Below are 18,464 nucleotides of genomic sequence, written 5' to 3' on the forward strand. Positions count from 1 at the left end.
GAAGCACCCATCTTCGAAACAAACATCGAATTCTCTAACATTCGATGAGATCAAGGCAGCAAGGACTCGGTGGCTGCAACACGCTCAAGCTGGTTTTCAACAGGAGATCCAGTTACTACGCGCAAACAAGGCTCTAGGGAACCAATCTCAATTGGTCAAGATCTCACCAATCATCGACAAGGACAACCTGCTAAGAGTAGGTGGACGAATCCAACATTCGCAGTTGTCAGCAGAGGCGAAGCATCAGCAGCGTCCTAAGTGGACCACGCCAACCCCTAACATTTCGATCGGCAGCGTTGCGCTCGTCAAGGAGTCCAACACACCACCAGCATTATGACATCTAGCGAAGGTGATCGACACTTTCCAAGGAAAGGACAATAAGGTTCGAGCAGTCCGGATCATCCGGCTCAAAACCCGGCCAATAACGAAAATTGCGAAACTACTCAGTTCAGAAACCGTGTTTCAGGGTGGCCCGGGATGTTTAGGAATGGACTATCGATACATAGTTTATAAGTTATCCCATATTGTCATCTTTATATTTTCTATACCTACTAGCTTTAGAATCCACAACATGTATGCACACACACACCTATCGTTAAGTTCCACAAATGTAAATTTTCTTAGTACCAATTAGACAGCGAAACTGACAAGAACATATTACTCTACAGTCCACTACTCATTCGTCTTGCCGGTTGGGGATCAACCAAAGTTACGGCATTTCCGATCAATCAGTTATATGGAAGCTATAGGATATAGTGGTACGATCTGGTAAATTTTTTTTATAATATATTTATAATACTTTTCTAGATTTGTGGTGAAAGTTTCATAGCGATAGCACACCTAGAAGTATTTATGGCCGCGGTTCCATACAAGCCCGACCACTGTACACGGTGCCCCGGTGATGGTTGTTCGAATGCATTTCCGATTTCAGAAGTTATGCGGTTGACTTGCTCGATGGTTCCATGTTTTTCTTGAAAGCTGAATTGATGAGTCGGGATTTTGTTGTTTGTTCTGCTATGTGGGGTAATATGTGCCAAGAGGAATTTTTCGAAGAGTTTTGATAGAACCGTTAGTAAACTAATTGGTCTATATGATGAAGCAATTGCGCGGTCTTTGCCAGGTTTTGGTATCATTATGATGATCGACTTTTTCCATCTCTCTGGGAAGTGTCCATGTCTCGTTATTGCATTGAAGAGTTGGCAAATAGCACGAACTGCGCAGAGAGGAAGTTCGATAACCATTTTGGGTGATATTAGGTCGCATCCTGGGGTATTTTTTGGCTTGAGTTGTTCATTTATGATTTTGAGTAACTCGTGTGGTCTAAATACAATTGGATCATACGTAGATGTGTCGATATCTGATGTTGCTGGCAGTGAGATCCCGTTTGATGCTGTGTTGGGCTGAACTACATTTTGAAGATGTTCTGCAAATCTCTCGGCTCTTTCTCCGTCGCTGCGCGCCCAGTTTCCTGTGGATGTCATAATTCGTATTGCAGGTTCCATTGGTGCGTTGAGTGATGAGTGTGCTCTCCAAAGTGGGAATTTGGAGCTCTTTGGGGATAACTGCTCTATGAAATGTTTTTGGGACCTTTCTTCTTCTTGACGGAGTGCAGCTGTGAGTTTTCGTGTAGCATCTTTAAACCTTTGTTTTGCAGAAGGTGATCTGTTGGATTGCCAGTCTCGCTGTGAGCGTCGCTTTGCTTGAACAAGCTGTTCTATTTCAACGTTCGTGTATCTATGATTGTGCGAGGTTTCTTGCGTTTGTGGGGTTGACATGCGAGCTGCTGTGACCAAGACGGATTCAAGGGCGTTTGTGGATAAGTTGATATCAGCTTCGTCATTCAAACGTGGATTCAACTCGATGTGCGAACTTACAAATTTGTTGTACTTGAGCCAGTTGGTTTTATTCGTTGTTAGTCTGAATGGTTTATCTACCGCGACTGGATATAGATTTAGTTGGAGGAGTACAGGCGAGTGGTCAGACGATATGCGTGGAATGTTTTTGTGACTGCAAAGTCTATCAAGTCTGGCAATTTTCTGGGATCTGTTGGCCAATATGTAGGTGTCCCAGGTGACACACAGTCTAGCTTGTTGCTTGGTTTTATTATTGCGTTGTACAACAGCCTTCCCTTTGGAGTCACCAGTCGAGATCCCCAGTGCGTATGCTTAGCATTAAAGTCTCCTGCTGCTATAAATTGATCGCTCAGAGAGTTGAAGTAGTCCATGAATTGTGATTCGGATATTGTAAACCGAGGAGGACAGTATACGGCGGCAAGCTTTAGGGAACGATGGTCCATCTGTACCTCTATAGATGTATCTTGCATGTAGTTATTGGCGAAACTATTGTGGAGCAGTGCTTAATGCGTTTAATCAGAATCAGAATCCCGGTCAGAATGCGTAGAATCAGTCTAATCAGAATCCCGGTGCCTCCGTGTGTTTTTCCGTTTGGGTGATTCGTGTTGTAGAAGAAGTAGTCTCGAATTTGGAAATTGTATTTATTTGTAAGATGAGTTTCTGAGAGTAACATTACATCGATATGGTTGTTATTAAGGAATTGAGCTAACTCAAGTTTGCGCTGTGAGACGCCGTTGGCGTTCCACAGTGATATACGAAGTGGAGCCATTGATTACTTTGTTTGGTTTTGAGCAACAAGCAGCTCAATCAAAACGTTCTGGTTTCGCACAAGATCTTGTATTCAAATTTGTTCGTAGACTGTTCTCCTGGTTGGTGAGGGGAAACTGATGATCGTGGCTTGGTCGCGGTGCTTTTCAGGCCCATTTTTAGAGCAGCTGCAAAGCTTTCGGGTTTGTCGGTGAACTCATTATAAGCTGAAGGTTTCACGGCTGTAGGGGGGAAGACATCACGCGTTGATTTTATAGGTGTAATGTGTGAGGCAGCAGTGGTCACTCTTTGGTCTGTACGACTTTTCAGTTCCTTGTAGACTGGACAGCCCCTGTAATTAGCCGTATGGTTGCTTCACAGTTTCCACACTTTTTGCTGCCGGGATCCTCTTTGTTTTTTGGGCATTTGTGGGAGTCATGAAGTTCTCCACAAACAACGCATACTGGACGGAGCGTGCAGTAAGTCCTTGTGTGGCCGTATTCCTGACAATTATTACACTGCACCGGCCCATTTCTCTTATGCGGCTCTTCTACGGTTATTCTGCGGTGAAGTAGAAACTGGAGAATAAAAATTGGATGCACTTCATTTTTTTTCAGAGGCTTGGATTTGGTTTCTGGTTCAAGTTCTACCTTGAACAGAGGTTGAGGCTTTCTTCTCTATTCAAAATGTTAATAACATTTTTAACATTAAGGGGGCAGGATGGTTTCAGAGGCCGAAAAAAAAAACAGATTTTTTCGATTTTTAAGAGCGCTGGAGAGCAAGAGCACGCCCTGCCTAGCGATGTTGGATTAAGGTCATTACTCGGACTCAGAGTAATTGATCGCTGTTGGGATCGCCCGTTCGAATAGTGCGCATGGATCACGATTCATTGATAGGATGCGATCCTGTCTTTCCTGGCTACCGTAAGTAAAATAAGGGTTTTTGTTTTGTATGGGCATAAGTGAATTTCTATCCCTATCGTTGTGTCTATGATCGGTTATCTGACCTCTGTCTGCTAACTTTCTCGAGTAATTAAGGGCAAATTGGTAACGCTCATTCCACCTCTTGCGCCAAAGCAAGAGCTGTCGGTAGATCTTTTGGACTTTTCACAAAAAGAATATTGCTTTAAATTTTCTTTACTCCAGTTATAAACACATGTAACGCGTCCACCCTGTACTTTTCGTTTAGTGACATCGCCAAGGCATTACCGAAATGTCATTATTGTCTTGTTAGTAAGTAGGGTTTGATTTTTTTCGACCACGTCGTAGGATTTCGAAAGCATCATGTCACCATGCCGTAATGTTGATAGCTCCTGTTCAATTAAATAGACCGGTTTTTTGTCGGCATATGTAAAATCAAGACGACTGATCATTGCTTTGAAGTTTAACGGGGTATTAAAAGAAGCCAACACCGTGTTATCTGAGCCTTTTATTTTATTTTGCATAATGCCAAGAGATTGGTAGTGTGCTAAACTGCCCTCGTATTTTTTAAAAACTCTAAAAGCGACATAAGCCGCTTTCCTTCACGATACATATGTATGTTTCACATTTGCCCTCAAAGTCTAGCAGAAATTATACCTATTATATCTAAGGATTCCTTACACACACCTTCTATGATACCGGCATCTGAGGAAGTTTTACCTCAGGGGTTTCAACTGTAAACTTGTGTATTTGCGTAGTAATCTCCTGCAATTGTTTTTCAAATGATTTTTTTTGAAATGCGAGCACTTTCTACGATCGTTCTAAACTGAGCTTGTTTTTGACCAACAATTATTGCCGGACGAGTTGTTTTTCTTTGCACTGTCTAACCGCTTTGCCTGATGCACTGACCACTTATTCAAATTAACCAAGAGGTCGTCTAAAATGATTTCACTGTCGATCAAGTGTTTTTGTCGTTAATTCTCTTTGCACAGATAATATAATAATCTTTAATAAGGAATATGAGAATTTTTGAATCATTCAATATGCGTTATACTTACAATTTAATGCCATCCTACCTTTATTTAATGCCATTTAGTCCGTTTTATAAAAAGATTTCCAAAGTTTTTTTCGCCATTCATACCGGTGTTTTAACAAGTTATGTTGGTTTAATTTATTTAAAATTAGTTAGTTGTCGTAGGCTCAAAAATCCATTGGGGCGCCAATTAAGATATTTAAGTTTATGTTTTGTTAATAAGTTTTAGTTTATCGGTCCGCCGTCTAGCGTACCCAATAATTTATATAATGATTATCCACGTGGATTTGTGAGTTGAGATTTTTGTTACGAGGCTTGAGATTTTTATGAACGACACATGTGATCTCCAAAAATCGACTAGCCTAAGTACAGAAAATGTTCTTCTCTGATGCTAAATCTGCTAACGAAAACAAAGTACCGAAATGTTTTTATCTCTAAAGCTCGCTTTACTACTTCCCAAGACCATTGCGGTTGGGTCTTACGACTATATGTCCAATTATGTTATATTATTATATTATTTTTTATACTAAATTTGCCGCCGGGTGATTGTGTTAACTTATACATATACTGCCTTGCACACTTTTGACCAAAATTATACTACCCTCTGCAAGGATATTAATATTAATTTATTCTAATAATTTCAAATACCTTTTTTTCAGATTTATTGATATAAGTAACGGGCGAGAAAAAGAATTAGTTTCACGATTTAAGATAAGCAGAAATATGGATTGTTTATTTATATTCAATGAGGATTCCTTGACATACGTTACAAGTCTATGTATGCCCGATATACCAACTCAAACTTTAAGATCTGTGGTTTCATCCAATCAATTTTTGGCTCTACCTAGGCTATCCTCGCAGGAAATCTTAGACAGTAAGTATATATAAGTTTCAAAATTTTGTGAATGTTTTCTTAAATAGTCGCGGATTAAAAATTTTCTATAATTAATAATTTTAACCCATTGATTATCTTGATCCGAAATTGTTTTATACCCGAAATTTTACAAAGTGGAATAGGTGGGTTGGTGGAAATGCACAAAGAAAACATAAACCTATGCTTGGTCAGGCGTTCCTAAAAAAATATGTTTCAAAGTAGTTTGGCCCAAATGTATATTCCATCCCGCTGATCAATGATAAGTGAGAAATATATCATTTATTGCGTATAAAAATAATTTTATTACAAACCTTTGCATTAACGGGCGGACCCAAAGTTAATATTAAATCAATTTTCTAAAAAAAATGTTGGAAAAAGTGCCAAGCATTTTAAAAAAGGCAAAGTTATGTCATTTCCGACAGACAGACGGCCGTGCTTCACTGCTTTACACACTTTTGACCAACAATTTTAATACCCCATGCAAGGGTGAATGAGCAAAAGGAACACTTATATGGGGCCGTTTAAGTATTACGTGATACTTATTTCTGTTTAATTCACCTCCCTCCACCCCTACAATGATATGAACAAAACCCCCCCTATGAAACACGTGATATATTGAAACACCCTCCCCCCCCCCCCCCTTTTTAAATTAAATTATTTTTCAAATATGTAGCTAATATTTGCTAATATACGCAAAGGTATAAAATTCTGCCAACTTTACAAACGAAATTCCCATTGCCGCGCTGTTTGAAATTCTTGAACAGTACATAAAAAAAGGATAATATCACGTGACCATGGGCTTCGACAAATGTGCTTCCCGAATATAAACATTTTCAAAATTTTTTCCTAAACTGGCGCCGTATGCCATTATCGATAACGGTGGGCATGGAAAAAATTTAAAATAAACTTGATCTCCTCCTGATTCACACAAAAATCTTCGTGCTAGATTTTAGCTCTATCTCAATCAATTTAATAGAAATTGAAACTTAAAGATATCATAGGCCCCCGTGCCCCATTACAACATTTTGTACTTGTTTTTTTACATTTTTTTCTTTTAAGGTGATTAACATTCGAGCTTTAATGTTTTTTTTTACGATTTGTTCAATTGACCGAAATTCAAGTCCGCTGACTTTGTTGGTCAGTGACCGCTAGCCGCTGCACTTTCTTTAGGCGATTGTACCAGTTCTTCTGGGGTCAAGTGGCCGGCACGGCGTACCGTCTTGGTATTTTGATGACGGCCCATTGATGGTGACGACTTGACTTTATAGCACAGGTCGACAGCAAAAAATCTCCACGTATAATTTCAACTGCTCCATAACCTTTAGGCTTCCCTGAAACAAAGTCCAGAACAAACGTAGGTTCCATCACCCACGGTATCGGCGGTACACCAAGAAACTGATCAATTTTGACCATATATTGAATTATTGAGACTGTGTCTCATGCCTTGACTTTTTGAAAATATGAGATTAAAAACTCTTATTTAATAGAAAAAAATATTGTATAATAAATTCAATAACATTATTTCGATTTATTATTTATTTTCCTTAAATCCAAAATTAAACCATGGTACGAACTACTGATTTCAATAAAAACAAGAAAGGAAAGCTAACTTCGGGCGGAGCCGACGTTTATATACCTTTGCAGTTGAGTCGCAGTCCGCTAGGTGGCGCCACGCATCTTATGTTATTAGATATATAGTGGATCGTATATAGTGGTCTGATCCTTATGAAATGTGGCAAAAAATTTTGCCAAAAGAGGAATCCATTGAAACTCCCACCCTTCTAACTTCAAAAACAACGAAGTTATAGCATTTCCGATCAATCAGTTATATGGCAGCTATAGGATATAGTCGGCCGATCCTTATCAAATTCGACAAATCAATTTTTTTTCCCACAATGTAATCTGTACTAAATCCCATCTTTCTAACTTAAAAAACACCAAAGTTATGCCAATTTCGATCGTTCTATGACAGCTATAGGATATAGTCGGCCGATCCTTATGAAATTTTGGTCAAATTTAACATGTGTGAAAAGTCCCAACCCTCTAACTTAAAAAACACCAAAGTTATGGCATTTCCGATCAATCAGTTATATGGCTGCTATAGGATGTAGTCGACCGATCCCGGCCGTTCCGACTTATATACTGCCTGCAAACAAAAGAAGGATGTGTGTCTGTCTGCTTCTACGGAATCTAGTCTCACAGTTTTAAAGCTATCGAGTTGAAATTTTACACACACCCTTTTTTCTTTTCTCTTCATGGCATTTCCGATCAATCAGTTATATGGCAGCTATAGGATATAGTCGACCAATCCCGGCCGTTCCGACTTATGTACACCTGCAAGGAAAAGAAGAATGTGTGCAAAGTTTCAACTCGCTTTAAAACTGAGAGACTAGTTTGCGTAAAAACCGATAGACGGACATGCTTATATCGACTCAGGAGGTGATCCTGATCAAGAATATATATAATTTATAGGGTCGGAGATGTGTCCTTCACTGCGTTGCTCATTTTTGACCAAAATTATAATACCCTCTGCAAGGGTATATAAAAATAAGAAAGGAAAGCTAACTTCGAGCGGAGCCGAAGTTGATATAACCTTGCAGTTAAGCAGAAGCTCATATTATTAATTTATATATCGGATCGTATATAGTTGTCCGAGCCTTATGAAAATTTTACCATAAAAAAAAATTTATAATAAAAATATTGGAGAAAGCCCCAAGCATCTTTAAAAATAGCAAGGTTGTGCCATTTCCGATCGTTCAGTTATATGACAGGTATAGGATATAGGCCGATCCTTATGAAACATAAGATTATATTGCCCAAAACGGAAACCGTAGATAGTCCCATTATTCTAGCTTCAAAAACAACAAAGTTAAGCCAACTGTCCTAACAAAATTTTGAAAATCGGATAAGATTGCCCAAAATGCAATCTGTCCCATCTTTCTAACTTAAAAAACATGCCACAGCATAAATATATGACAGTTATAGGATATAGTCGACCGATCCTTATGAATTTTGCCCATAAGATGTTTTGACCAAATATAATATGTGTGGAAAGTCCTAACCCTCCAACTTAAAAAACACCAAAGTTATGGCATTTCAGATCAATCAGTATATGGTAGCTATAGGATATAGTCGTCCGATAGACAAATAACCCAGCAGTTGTGAAATTCCTGGCCCCGACTTTTCCGGCCCGAATGTCAAATTTCGTTAGGAAAACAAAAACAATTCAATAAGGTTTGCTCTTCGAACGTCAAAACAAATTAGTCGAACTAATTCTGCCGGCCCTCTGCTGCTGCTAGAGTTCGAAATTATGCATATTTGATATTAGTTATTAATCACTAATATTTTCTAGTCATTCTAAATATTTTGCCCGGAAAACTTTCACCCCATGGTTCAATGATTGAGGTATCTGCCTGTTAATCGTAAGGTCGTGGGTTCGATTCCAAGTGGAAAAGTCTTTATTATGAGTTGATTTTTGTTTACTTTAATTTTTTTTTAATATCGCAGTCTCAAAATAAACTGTTATATTCAATATTTCTTTTTAAATGGGAATGCTTAATAATTGAGATTGTTTTAAACATGCAAATTTGTAGAGGTATATTATAGTCAGTCACAAAGTACACGCGATTCCTTGATAGCTTAGAGGCGTGCATGTCGGTCCAGTATACAAAAGCACTCAGGTTCGAATTCCAGGGTGAGGGAATATACTCTGTCGATAACTTAAAAGAAAAAAAAACATTTCCCCCAACGCACCCCATTTATTTTTTTAGTGTTTCAAAGTATGCGATCATTATTTTCATTAAATCGACATCCAGAAGGTTTTTCGAAAACCCAGAATGCTCTTCACGAATAACAGTAGTCACCGTAGAATAAATAAAGATGTTGTGAGGAGATTAGATCTCCCATACACCGAGACAGGAGGCTAGAGGGGCAGCAGCGGGGGGGGGAACAAGCAAGTCAGCACTGCATCGTCGGATGGGCCAGCGCTGCTGTGTTTAGAAAAACGGAAAGGGAGAAATGCGTCGAGCACAGACGGCATGCGGGGGCAGCAGCGGGGGCAAGAGGAACTCGCACGGCGTCGCGCATGAAAGAAGGAGGAGGAGGAGGTTCCACGGTGGGAACGTAACGGTCTCGGCCGGGCCTCCGCGGCCGCGCTCGGCCGGCGACTGCGCAGCTGTGTTTACAAAATGCTCAAAAACATAGAAATGCATTTGGAATGTCGAGGGGGGGGGATCGCAGGGTATCAGGACGAAGTCCGATGACCGGCAAAAAAATAATGCGGATCGGAGGCCCAAGCGGGGCAATCGGGGGAGGGACAATAAAGAAAGCCCGCCGATAGAAAGACGGCGGGATTGGAGAAAGCCAACGGAGAAAGTGAATGAGCGGAGGATTAACGGCAGGAAGTAGATTTGCAAGGATTAACGGGCGCCTCTGGCACTATATAAGGAGGGCCCCTGGAGCAAATCGAGGCCGAGTCTTCTAGGGAAGCTGGGAGAGTGAGTGAAAGATCCCCCGTGGGTAAGTCTGCCATTCAAGTTGGAAATTTTCCTTGGAAGAGTTAGGAGTACAGGCTGAAGGACCCCCCGTGGGTAAGTCCGACAGTCCTAAGTGCGGGCTATTAAGGCGAGTGAGCGAGGATCTACGACAAATAGCTTAAGGACCCCCTGTGGGTAAGTCCGGCGGCGGTACGCGAATCGAGCAAGGAGCAAGAGGAAAAGGATCAAGGATCCGCGGCAAAGCTAAGACCCAAGGGTACAAGAGTCGGGTGGAGTTATTCCCGGATACGACAGGTGTCCTGGTGTAGTGGCGGCAACGACGGATCAGCCTGGCGTACGCCTTGTCTGCTCCTGACCGTTCGATCCAGGTGTGATCCTGTAACGCGAGGGATAGCCAACCCGGGAACTCAAGCCCATTTGTGAAACCAGGCAGGGACACCCCGGGAAGTCAAAAGAATCCTGATCCAGGCGCTGGAGCGTATGCACAGCAAACCGCCTGGAGTCAAAGGAGACGCGACGCCCAAACCTCTGGCCTACCATAGATCCTGCGGGGCGTATGCACGCAGCAGCCGAGCCAGCAATGGACAGGCCCAAGGCAACAACAGCCGAATCAACGATTGGCATCAAACCAAAGCAAAGGCAGCTGCCAACATGCAGTGGGCAGCGACGCCTGGACGTGCAACAGATGCGGAGGCATGGGCCATTGGGCCAGCGGGTACAGGAACCCCAGAATTTTGTTCTGCAGGATGTGCGGCGCAGTGGGGGTGAGAAGCACTGAATGCTGCCAAAGAGCGGGAAACGTGCAGCGATCTCAGCCATAGAGAGGAAGGCGGAGATCGCGAGAAAAAAAAAATTATATTGCAAAAACAAACATGAGGCTGGAACCACGAAGCTTCTGTCGTTCCCGAAGAAGGGGGGAAGTGTGAGGAGATTAGATCTCCCACACACCGAGACAGGTGGCAAGAGGGGCAGCAGCGGGGGGGGAACAAGCAAGTCAGCACTGCAGCGTCGGATGGGCCAGCGCTGCTGTGTTTAGAGAAACGGGAAGGGAGAAATGCGTCGAGCACAGACGGCATGCGGGGGCAGCAGCGGGGGCAAGAGGAACTCGCACGGCGTCGCGCACGAAAGAAGGAGGAGGAGGAATCACCGTGGAACGTAACGGTCCCGGCCGGGCCTCCGCGGCCGCGCTCGAAGGTCATAGGAAACAGCGGGGACGGCGGGGAACGAAGCGGCCGGCGACTGCGCAGCTGTGTTTACAAAATGCACAAAAACACAGGAATGCCCAGGGGGGGATCGCGGGGTATCGGGACGAAGTCCGATGACCGGCAAAAAAATAATGCGGTACGGAGGCCCAAGCGGGGCAATCGGGAGAGGGACAATAAAGAAAGCCCGCCGATAAAAAGACGGCGGGATTGGAGAAAGCTAACGGAGAAAGTGAATGAGCGGAGAATTAACGGCAGGAAGTAGATTTGCAAGGATTAACGGGCGCCTCTGGCACTATATAAGGAGGGCCCCTGGAGCAAATCGAGGCCGAGTCTTCTTGGGAAGCTGGGAGAGTGAGTGAAAGATCCCCCGTGGGTAAGTCTGCCATTCAAGTTGGAAATTTTCCTTGGAAGAGTTAGGAGTACAGGCAGAAGGACCCCCCGTGGGTAAGTCCGACAGTCCTAAGTGCGGGCTATTAAGGCGAGTGAGCGAGGATCTACGACAAATAGCTTAAGGACCCCCTGTGGGTAAGTCCGGCGGTGGTACGCGAATCGAGCAAGGAGCAAGAGGAAAAGGATCAAGGATCCGCGGCAAAGCTAAGACCCAAGGGTACAAGAGTCGGGTGGAGTTATTCCCGGACACGACAGGTATCCTGGTGTAGTGGCGGCAACGACGGATCAGCCTGGCGTACGCCTTGTCTGCTCCTGACCGTTCGATCCAGGTGTGATCCTGTAACGCGAGGGATAGCCAACCCGGGAAGTCAAGAGAATCCTGATCCAGGCGCTGGAGCGTATGCACAGCGTATCACCTGGAGTCAAAGGAGACGCGACGCCCAAACCTCTGGCCCACCATAGATCCTGCGGGGTGTAGGCACGCAGGTGTTTGGAGGCGAGTGGCGAACGCGACCGGGGGCGTGTCCTGTGCGGTAGGAAGGCCCTTCGTGCCCTGATCCGGCCGCTAAGCAGCGAGGAGCATATCCTGCCCGGCGTATGCCTGGGAGGTGAGCCACTCGGTCTGTTAACACGGATTAGGTGCCGGCCACGGCGATAGGGCAAATCCAGCCAAGCCAAAGGTTCCGAGGTCCACGGCACCCCAAACGGAGAAACAGCAACGGCAGACGCGACGACGGCAACGACGGACAGGCAGCGGCAGCAGAAGACGACGAGCAGCAACACAGGCCCCGCAACCAGAGTCCGTGAGTCCGAACGAAGGGAACCGAGAGCCGTTTCGGCGCCAGGCACCAAGACCGGACAACCTTTGAGAGGGCGTGCGTATTGGCACCAACCCGGAGCGGGGATCGGGGATCGACGGGAAGGCGAGCGGTCGGTCGGCTGAGCCAGACAGCCGGAGAGATTCTCTTTATTCCTTTGTAAATTGATTACAATAAAGAGGATTTATTTGAAAAGAAGCAATACCGTGTTATTTCTGGGCTCGGGCAATCACGTCGAATCTATAAATTCGGTGGAACGTGCCCTCAACCTCTGTGAGCTAGCCGCGGCGTTTGTTGCGAGCAAAACATAGCATCCAATGTCGCCTACAGCTCACAAGATCTTGATGCATGGTGCTCAAATAATATCAGAAGCCATTGTACCGATCGGACAGCTATCAGAGGAAGCCGCTGAAGCACGAAATAAACATTTTAGGAAATATCGTGTGGACTATGCCAGGCAATTTTCTAGAGTAGACTGCAACAGAGATATATTAAATAGGTTATTGCTAACATCGGACCCGGTGATCAGTTCCAGTACAAAGAAGAACAAGAAGCAAAGCAAACCTCTTTTCAAGGTGGCAATGTCTATTTTAATGGAAAGGTCCACGAGTTATTATAGCACCGACTCTGATCAGGATAATGATTCTGATTCTTTTTTCTTTTCTTCAAATTTTTTTATTATTTTTTTTTACATGACATTATGATTTAGTATTAGCTTCCATTTCATAAAGAATAAAAAAATGCTAATAAATAATTTTGTCCGGATTTTTATTTCAAATACTCCTATGTGCGCCATTGCAAACATGGCAAACTATGCCTACTAAAGGAGTTCGTAACAAGAGGTACGCCCAGTCAGTCCTTGGAACGAAAATAATTAAAACAAGCTCGTCTTATCCCAAAAAAGGCTAATGCTAACCGCTTCGCTCCTCTAACAACAGAGCTAGACGATTTTACTCAAGGGCAAAATCATTGTACGAATCATCATTTAATGGTGTTATAAAGTAGTAGAATTTATACATAAGGGTCACCAGTGATGAACATCTCCACTATGATGGAAAGCTCAGTCCCAACTTAATATCTTTTTCAGAGATCCTCAAGTCTTATGTCTGGTTTCTGGACCTTAAAAATATGATCTTAATATGAAATCCAACACTCATCTTACGACTGCCTTAAGCAGCCAACTTGTGGCCGTTGTGGCGGTAATTTATTCACGGGCTCGGCCTCTTGCAAAGCTAAAACTGTTGACGATATGCTAACTGTGGAGGAAATCTTACCGCATATGACAAATCGTGATGAGTTCCAAGGTTCCAATAATTATTTTATTGTTTGCGTTGTGAGTTCAGGGTTATTCTACTCCAAGGCTGCACGAAGTCCATCTGGTCCTTTTTATCATACAACTCCCAAAATCGCTGTCAGCAGACTATGCCGTCAGCTCACCTCAGCAATTTTGGCCAAATTAACCTCAGTCGCAGAGTTCAAAGGGAGCAAAACTTCCGTAATCAATACCATAATTAATTTTAATGACTGGGTCTCTCCAGTTCGGCATTTGGAATGCGTAAGGAATTTCGGGATACAAGGACGAGCTTAAGCTTTTCCTCATAAGCCATGACATTGATATAATGGTGATTTAGAAACCTTGCTGCAGACCAGTAGGTATTGTAGTTTTATCCAATCAGGAGGATAGATGGATCCTGGGCTTGCTCATCTTATGATTGTGCAGAGGCCTTTGCTGAGGATCTAAAAAAACGCTTGAAACCTTTCCTGGCAGCATCACCGGGCATGGGTGAGAAGGTGATGTGTTTTCTGGACGCTCCCTTGCAGCTTTTCTTGTCTCTTCGTTCTGTTACACTTCCAAAGACCGTAAGTATTATGAAAGCTCAAAAACTGTTAAGTCCCTGGACTTAAGTGTATCACTAACCGTATGGTAAAAAACCGTATGAGAACTGGACCTGCCGATGGGATGTTTTCAATGAATGAAAAATTTGCAATGTTCACACTCCGAAAAGTCTACTGTCCTGGGTTATTCCTCCAGAGTTAATGCCCCACTTTTATCTTCCACATTAAGAATGTTATTGTCAGCCTAGGGCAAGATGCAGCGCCTCTATTGGCAAATAAAAGGATCCAGTAAACAAAATACGAATGCCTGGCCATATACGGAGTATCTCCCTAAACCCACCTAAACCAATTCCTTCAAAACAAGTACCTTCGTTTAGCATCAGGTGTGGAGTAGAGTATACATAAGCTTTGCGTCCCATATATATGTGACACTCTAAACGAATATGATTGTGCCTCAAATAGTAATCATAATAAAAAAATGATTTTAAATATTTTTCTGCAGCTCATTATTAAACATACCTAAATAAATATATAAAACAAAAATACTATAGGACGTCTATAGTCAAGTTTTCCGACTATATGATAACCGGTATTCATATTTTCCACAGAAACTATAATTAACTTTTTAAAGAATATATTCTCAAAAAAAATGTTGATCCATACTTTTAGATGTTTTGGAATAAACAACTCAAACAATTCAAAAGGGAAGCAGAATGAAAAGTAATTATATACTCTAAAAATGGTACGTGTCGTGGCACTGCTAAAATATCGATTGTCAGTCAGCTTGAATTTCGCTCCTAGTGGCGCACTTTCGTTAAGTTGTGTTGGGTGCTACGATTACTCCGATCGGCGATCCCAAAAGAGATGGAGAAGATACAGCGGGATATACAAGGAAGTAGGTTGAGGTTTTTATTTCCCTCAAATGAATGAAATACTCATTAGCACACTTGTTAAGTTCCAAGTGTTGGCTACGCTATAAGATCTGGTAATCGTTATTTCGGTGGAGACCAGAGGTGCTAGAGGTATCTCCCGAGATTTAGACGGGCGAAATTTATTTTATTCGCATTCTTTGAGTCGGAATTTTAACGGCTTCTTACGTACACAACTAAACGCGATATGCCGACTACACAGTGGGGTAGAACACACCACTAGAACTGCCCATACGAAACCACCAGGACAGACTGTGGACCCTACAAAATCCCAGGTCTAGACAAAGAGCTCCTACATGCAACGGCAAATGAAGAACTTGCGGGGCCCTCTACGAATCCAGTTAGAATCGGGTCGAGTGGCGTCAAAGTGAACGGTGCGGCGAATACTCCGCTAGGAAAGACCCCATGTTTGAACGCAACAGTGAGGAAGCTGTTGAGTGAAAATTTGCCAACGGCAGATCTAAAACAGGCCTGGATAAACAGCACACACCGGCGGTACAAGCAGTTTGTTGGAAACCGGGTGGCAGAAACCCTGGAGTCGACGGAATTATCCCAATGGAGATGGTTATCAACTGCCGAAAACGTGGCACACGACGCAACCAGGCCGCAACGCTATGCGAACCTCGGTCAAGGGCTACGCGGGGCGACGTTTTTACAGGAACCAGAAGACAATTGGGCGATCTCCTCGAGTAGTAGTGGCTGCATGAGAGCCACCGTCGAGAAAGAGATGCCATGTTAGTTTGCCTTGGTGAACAGTGAAAAGCATGGAGTCACGCAAACGAATGCGCCAATGCGGAGAGCATATCCGACAGGCCCAAAATAAAGCGTTCTTCGAAAAGGAGAGGACAAGACAGAAAATATCCCGAAAGAAGGCAGCTAACTGCAGGGCTGTCCCTTTATCCACGTACAACGATAGAGTCGTGCGTGTAAGGGGAACGATCGACGCCGCTTTATATGTATACAGTGCCCGGCATCAGAATCAGGATGCGACCATAGGCGAGATACGGAAGAAGTTTTGGATAACTAGGTTATGGAGATGAGGTAACATGTTCTAGAGAATCTGTTGATCGAGGCGGAGAACACAGCCAATTATCTGCCAGTCAAAGTGGAGGAGGGGTCCTCAAGGAGTCAGGAGGGTCCACTGACTCCCAACGTCTTACTGAAACAAACTTCACTTGTAATCGTATGTACAAGCAAATAGGTTGAGGTTAAATCTAAGTTCGAATTTCCCTCTTTCATTCTGTTCCCAACAGAATGAAACCCTCATATGGTCACTCACTACCACGCTTGTTGAGTTTCAAGCGTTGGCTACGCTATAAGATCTGGTATTTCTTATTTCGTTGGAATCCAGAGGTGTTAGAGGCAACTCCCGGAATTAGATCGGCGTCAGCCCGATTTGGCTGAGTCGTTATAAATTGTTATATTGTAGTTATAAATTAGGCAATGAAATAGCATTAAAACTTAACGAACAAAATTTTTGAGCTGGACATTTCTATTTTCTTTTTGGGGCGATGCCAAATTTATGCACAAATTTAGGCCATCTGCATGGGTACCGAAAGAGTCTATGTGCCTGGTCTCAATTTAATTCATGTCTTAATCAAAGATCTACTTATTCAATAATTTAGTTTGGGGCCCATTTATTTGAAATTTGTTTTTCCAAATATAAATGTGCCATACAAATAGTTGGGCCAAATCCAAAAATTTTCAAAATAATTTCCTTAACTTTTTTTTTTTTTTATTAAACTTTGCTTTTATTTATTGGATCTTCTCTTAATTTTGAGACTAACAATAAGTTTTCAAATATTAACATTAACATTTAACTAACAGTAGACTAAGACTGCATTCTGGTTGCACGTTCCTCAAGACGGTCGCTGGGTGGGTAGGTCATTGCGACGAAGTCGTGATTGGTTGCTCAACCTTGTTAGACCTCTCGCCAGGTGGTTAGGGTGCGACAATAGCTTGCTAAAGTACTTTTCCTTCTGTTCTGCGATCACATCTTTGACTGGAAGAATGTTTAAGTCGCGATGTATGTTTTCGTTGCGAACGTACCACGGTGCCCCGGTGATTGTTCTCAAGATCTTCGACTGAGCTCGCTGGACTATGTCAATATTGCTATTGCTGGCATTCCCCCATAACTGGGAGCCGTACATCCATATAGGTTTAAGTACCGAGTTATACAGCAGTACTTTATATTTAAGGCAAAGGGGAGACCGAGCGTTGATAAGCCAATAAAGGCTGCTGGCTTTTAGCTTTAGATGGGTTCTTTTAGCTTCTATGTGCCGACGCCATGTGAGTCTTCTATCGAGGTGTACTCCTAGATATGTTACCTCGTTTGCTTGCGGGAGTAGGGTGTTGTTTAGCGTAAGGGGCGGGCAGTTTTGCCTATTCAAGGTGAACGTAACGTGCTTGCATTTTTGTTCGTTTATTTTAATTCGCCAGTCTGATAGCCATTTTTCAACATCCACCAGATGAAGAGCTAGCTGCGCAGTTGCTTGCATCGGGCATTTTGAGCGGCTAAGAATAGCTGTATCATCAGCAAACGTAGATGTTGTTAGTCGTGTGCTTGTCGGGATGTCTGCTGTGTAGAGAACATATAATGTTGGTCCGAGTACACTTACTTGAGGAACTCCAGCTCCAACAGTGAATTCGTCAGATTCTAGCCAGACTCTATCAAATGCTTGAGAGACATCTAGAAATATTGCGGTACAGTACTCGTGTTTTTCGAATGCATTCCGAATTTCTGCTGTTAACCGGTTGACCTGCTCAATTGTTCCGTGCTTTTCACGAAACCCAAACGGATGTGACGGGATTCCTTCCTGGATCCTTAGGTATGTGTTTATTCGAATCAGAATGCATTTCTCAAAGAGTTTAGATAAGCATGAAAGTAGGCTTATAGGTCTATACGACGTGGGAATTGTGTGGTCTTTTCCCTGCTTTGCTATCATTATTATAATTGACTTTTTCCATCTCGCTGGAAAGTGGCCAAGTTTTGCGATGGCATTGAAGAGCTGGGTGATAGTGCAGACGGCGCAATATGGAAGCTCAATGATCATTTTGGGAGTTATGAGGTCGCAGCCTGGTGATTTTTTCGGATTTAGTTGGTTTTTGATGATATTAGCGATTTCGTTTGGGCGAAACTCGATTGGTTCATGTTGAAGCTGAGGCTCATATGGTAAAGTCGGCAAAGTAAAGGCACTAGTGGCCGGATTTGGTTGGAAGATATTTTTAAGGTGATTGGCAAACGTGCTGGCTCTGTCTGCAACGCTGCGCGCCCAGCCGCCTGTGGGATTTCTAATAGGCATCACGGTTTCTTTCGGTGAGCTTAGAATTGGGTGAGCTCTCCATAGTGAGTGTTTTGTACTA

The 18,464-nt window shown here is 43.1% G+C and overlaps 1 protein-coding gene across 1 annotated transcript in view; it reads left to right on the forward strand.

Annotated features, from left to right (window-relative positions):
* Window positions 1–18,464, forward strand: part of LOC26514089 (dnaJ homolog subfamily C member 16) — a 311,958-nt gene that overhangs the window by 146,833 nt on the left and 146,661 nt on the right. Inside the window, exon 6 of the mRNA XM_032449797.2 lies at window positions 5,213–5,427. Coding sequence (XP_032305688.1) covers window positions 5,213–5,427 — 215 coding nt within the window. The remainder of the gene's footprint in view (window positions 1–5,212; window positions 5,428–18,464) is intronic.

The sequence above is a fragment of the Drosophila ananassae genome, chromosome 2L, assembly GCF_017639315.1.
Source record: "Drosophila ananassae strain 14024-0371.13 chromosome 2L, ASM1763931v2, whole genome shotgun sequence".
In the NCBI taxonomy this organism is placed as follows: Eukaryota; Metazoa; Arthropoda; class Insecta; order Diptera; family Drosophilidae; genus Drosophila; species Drosophila ananassae.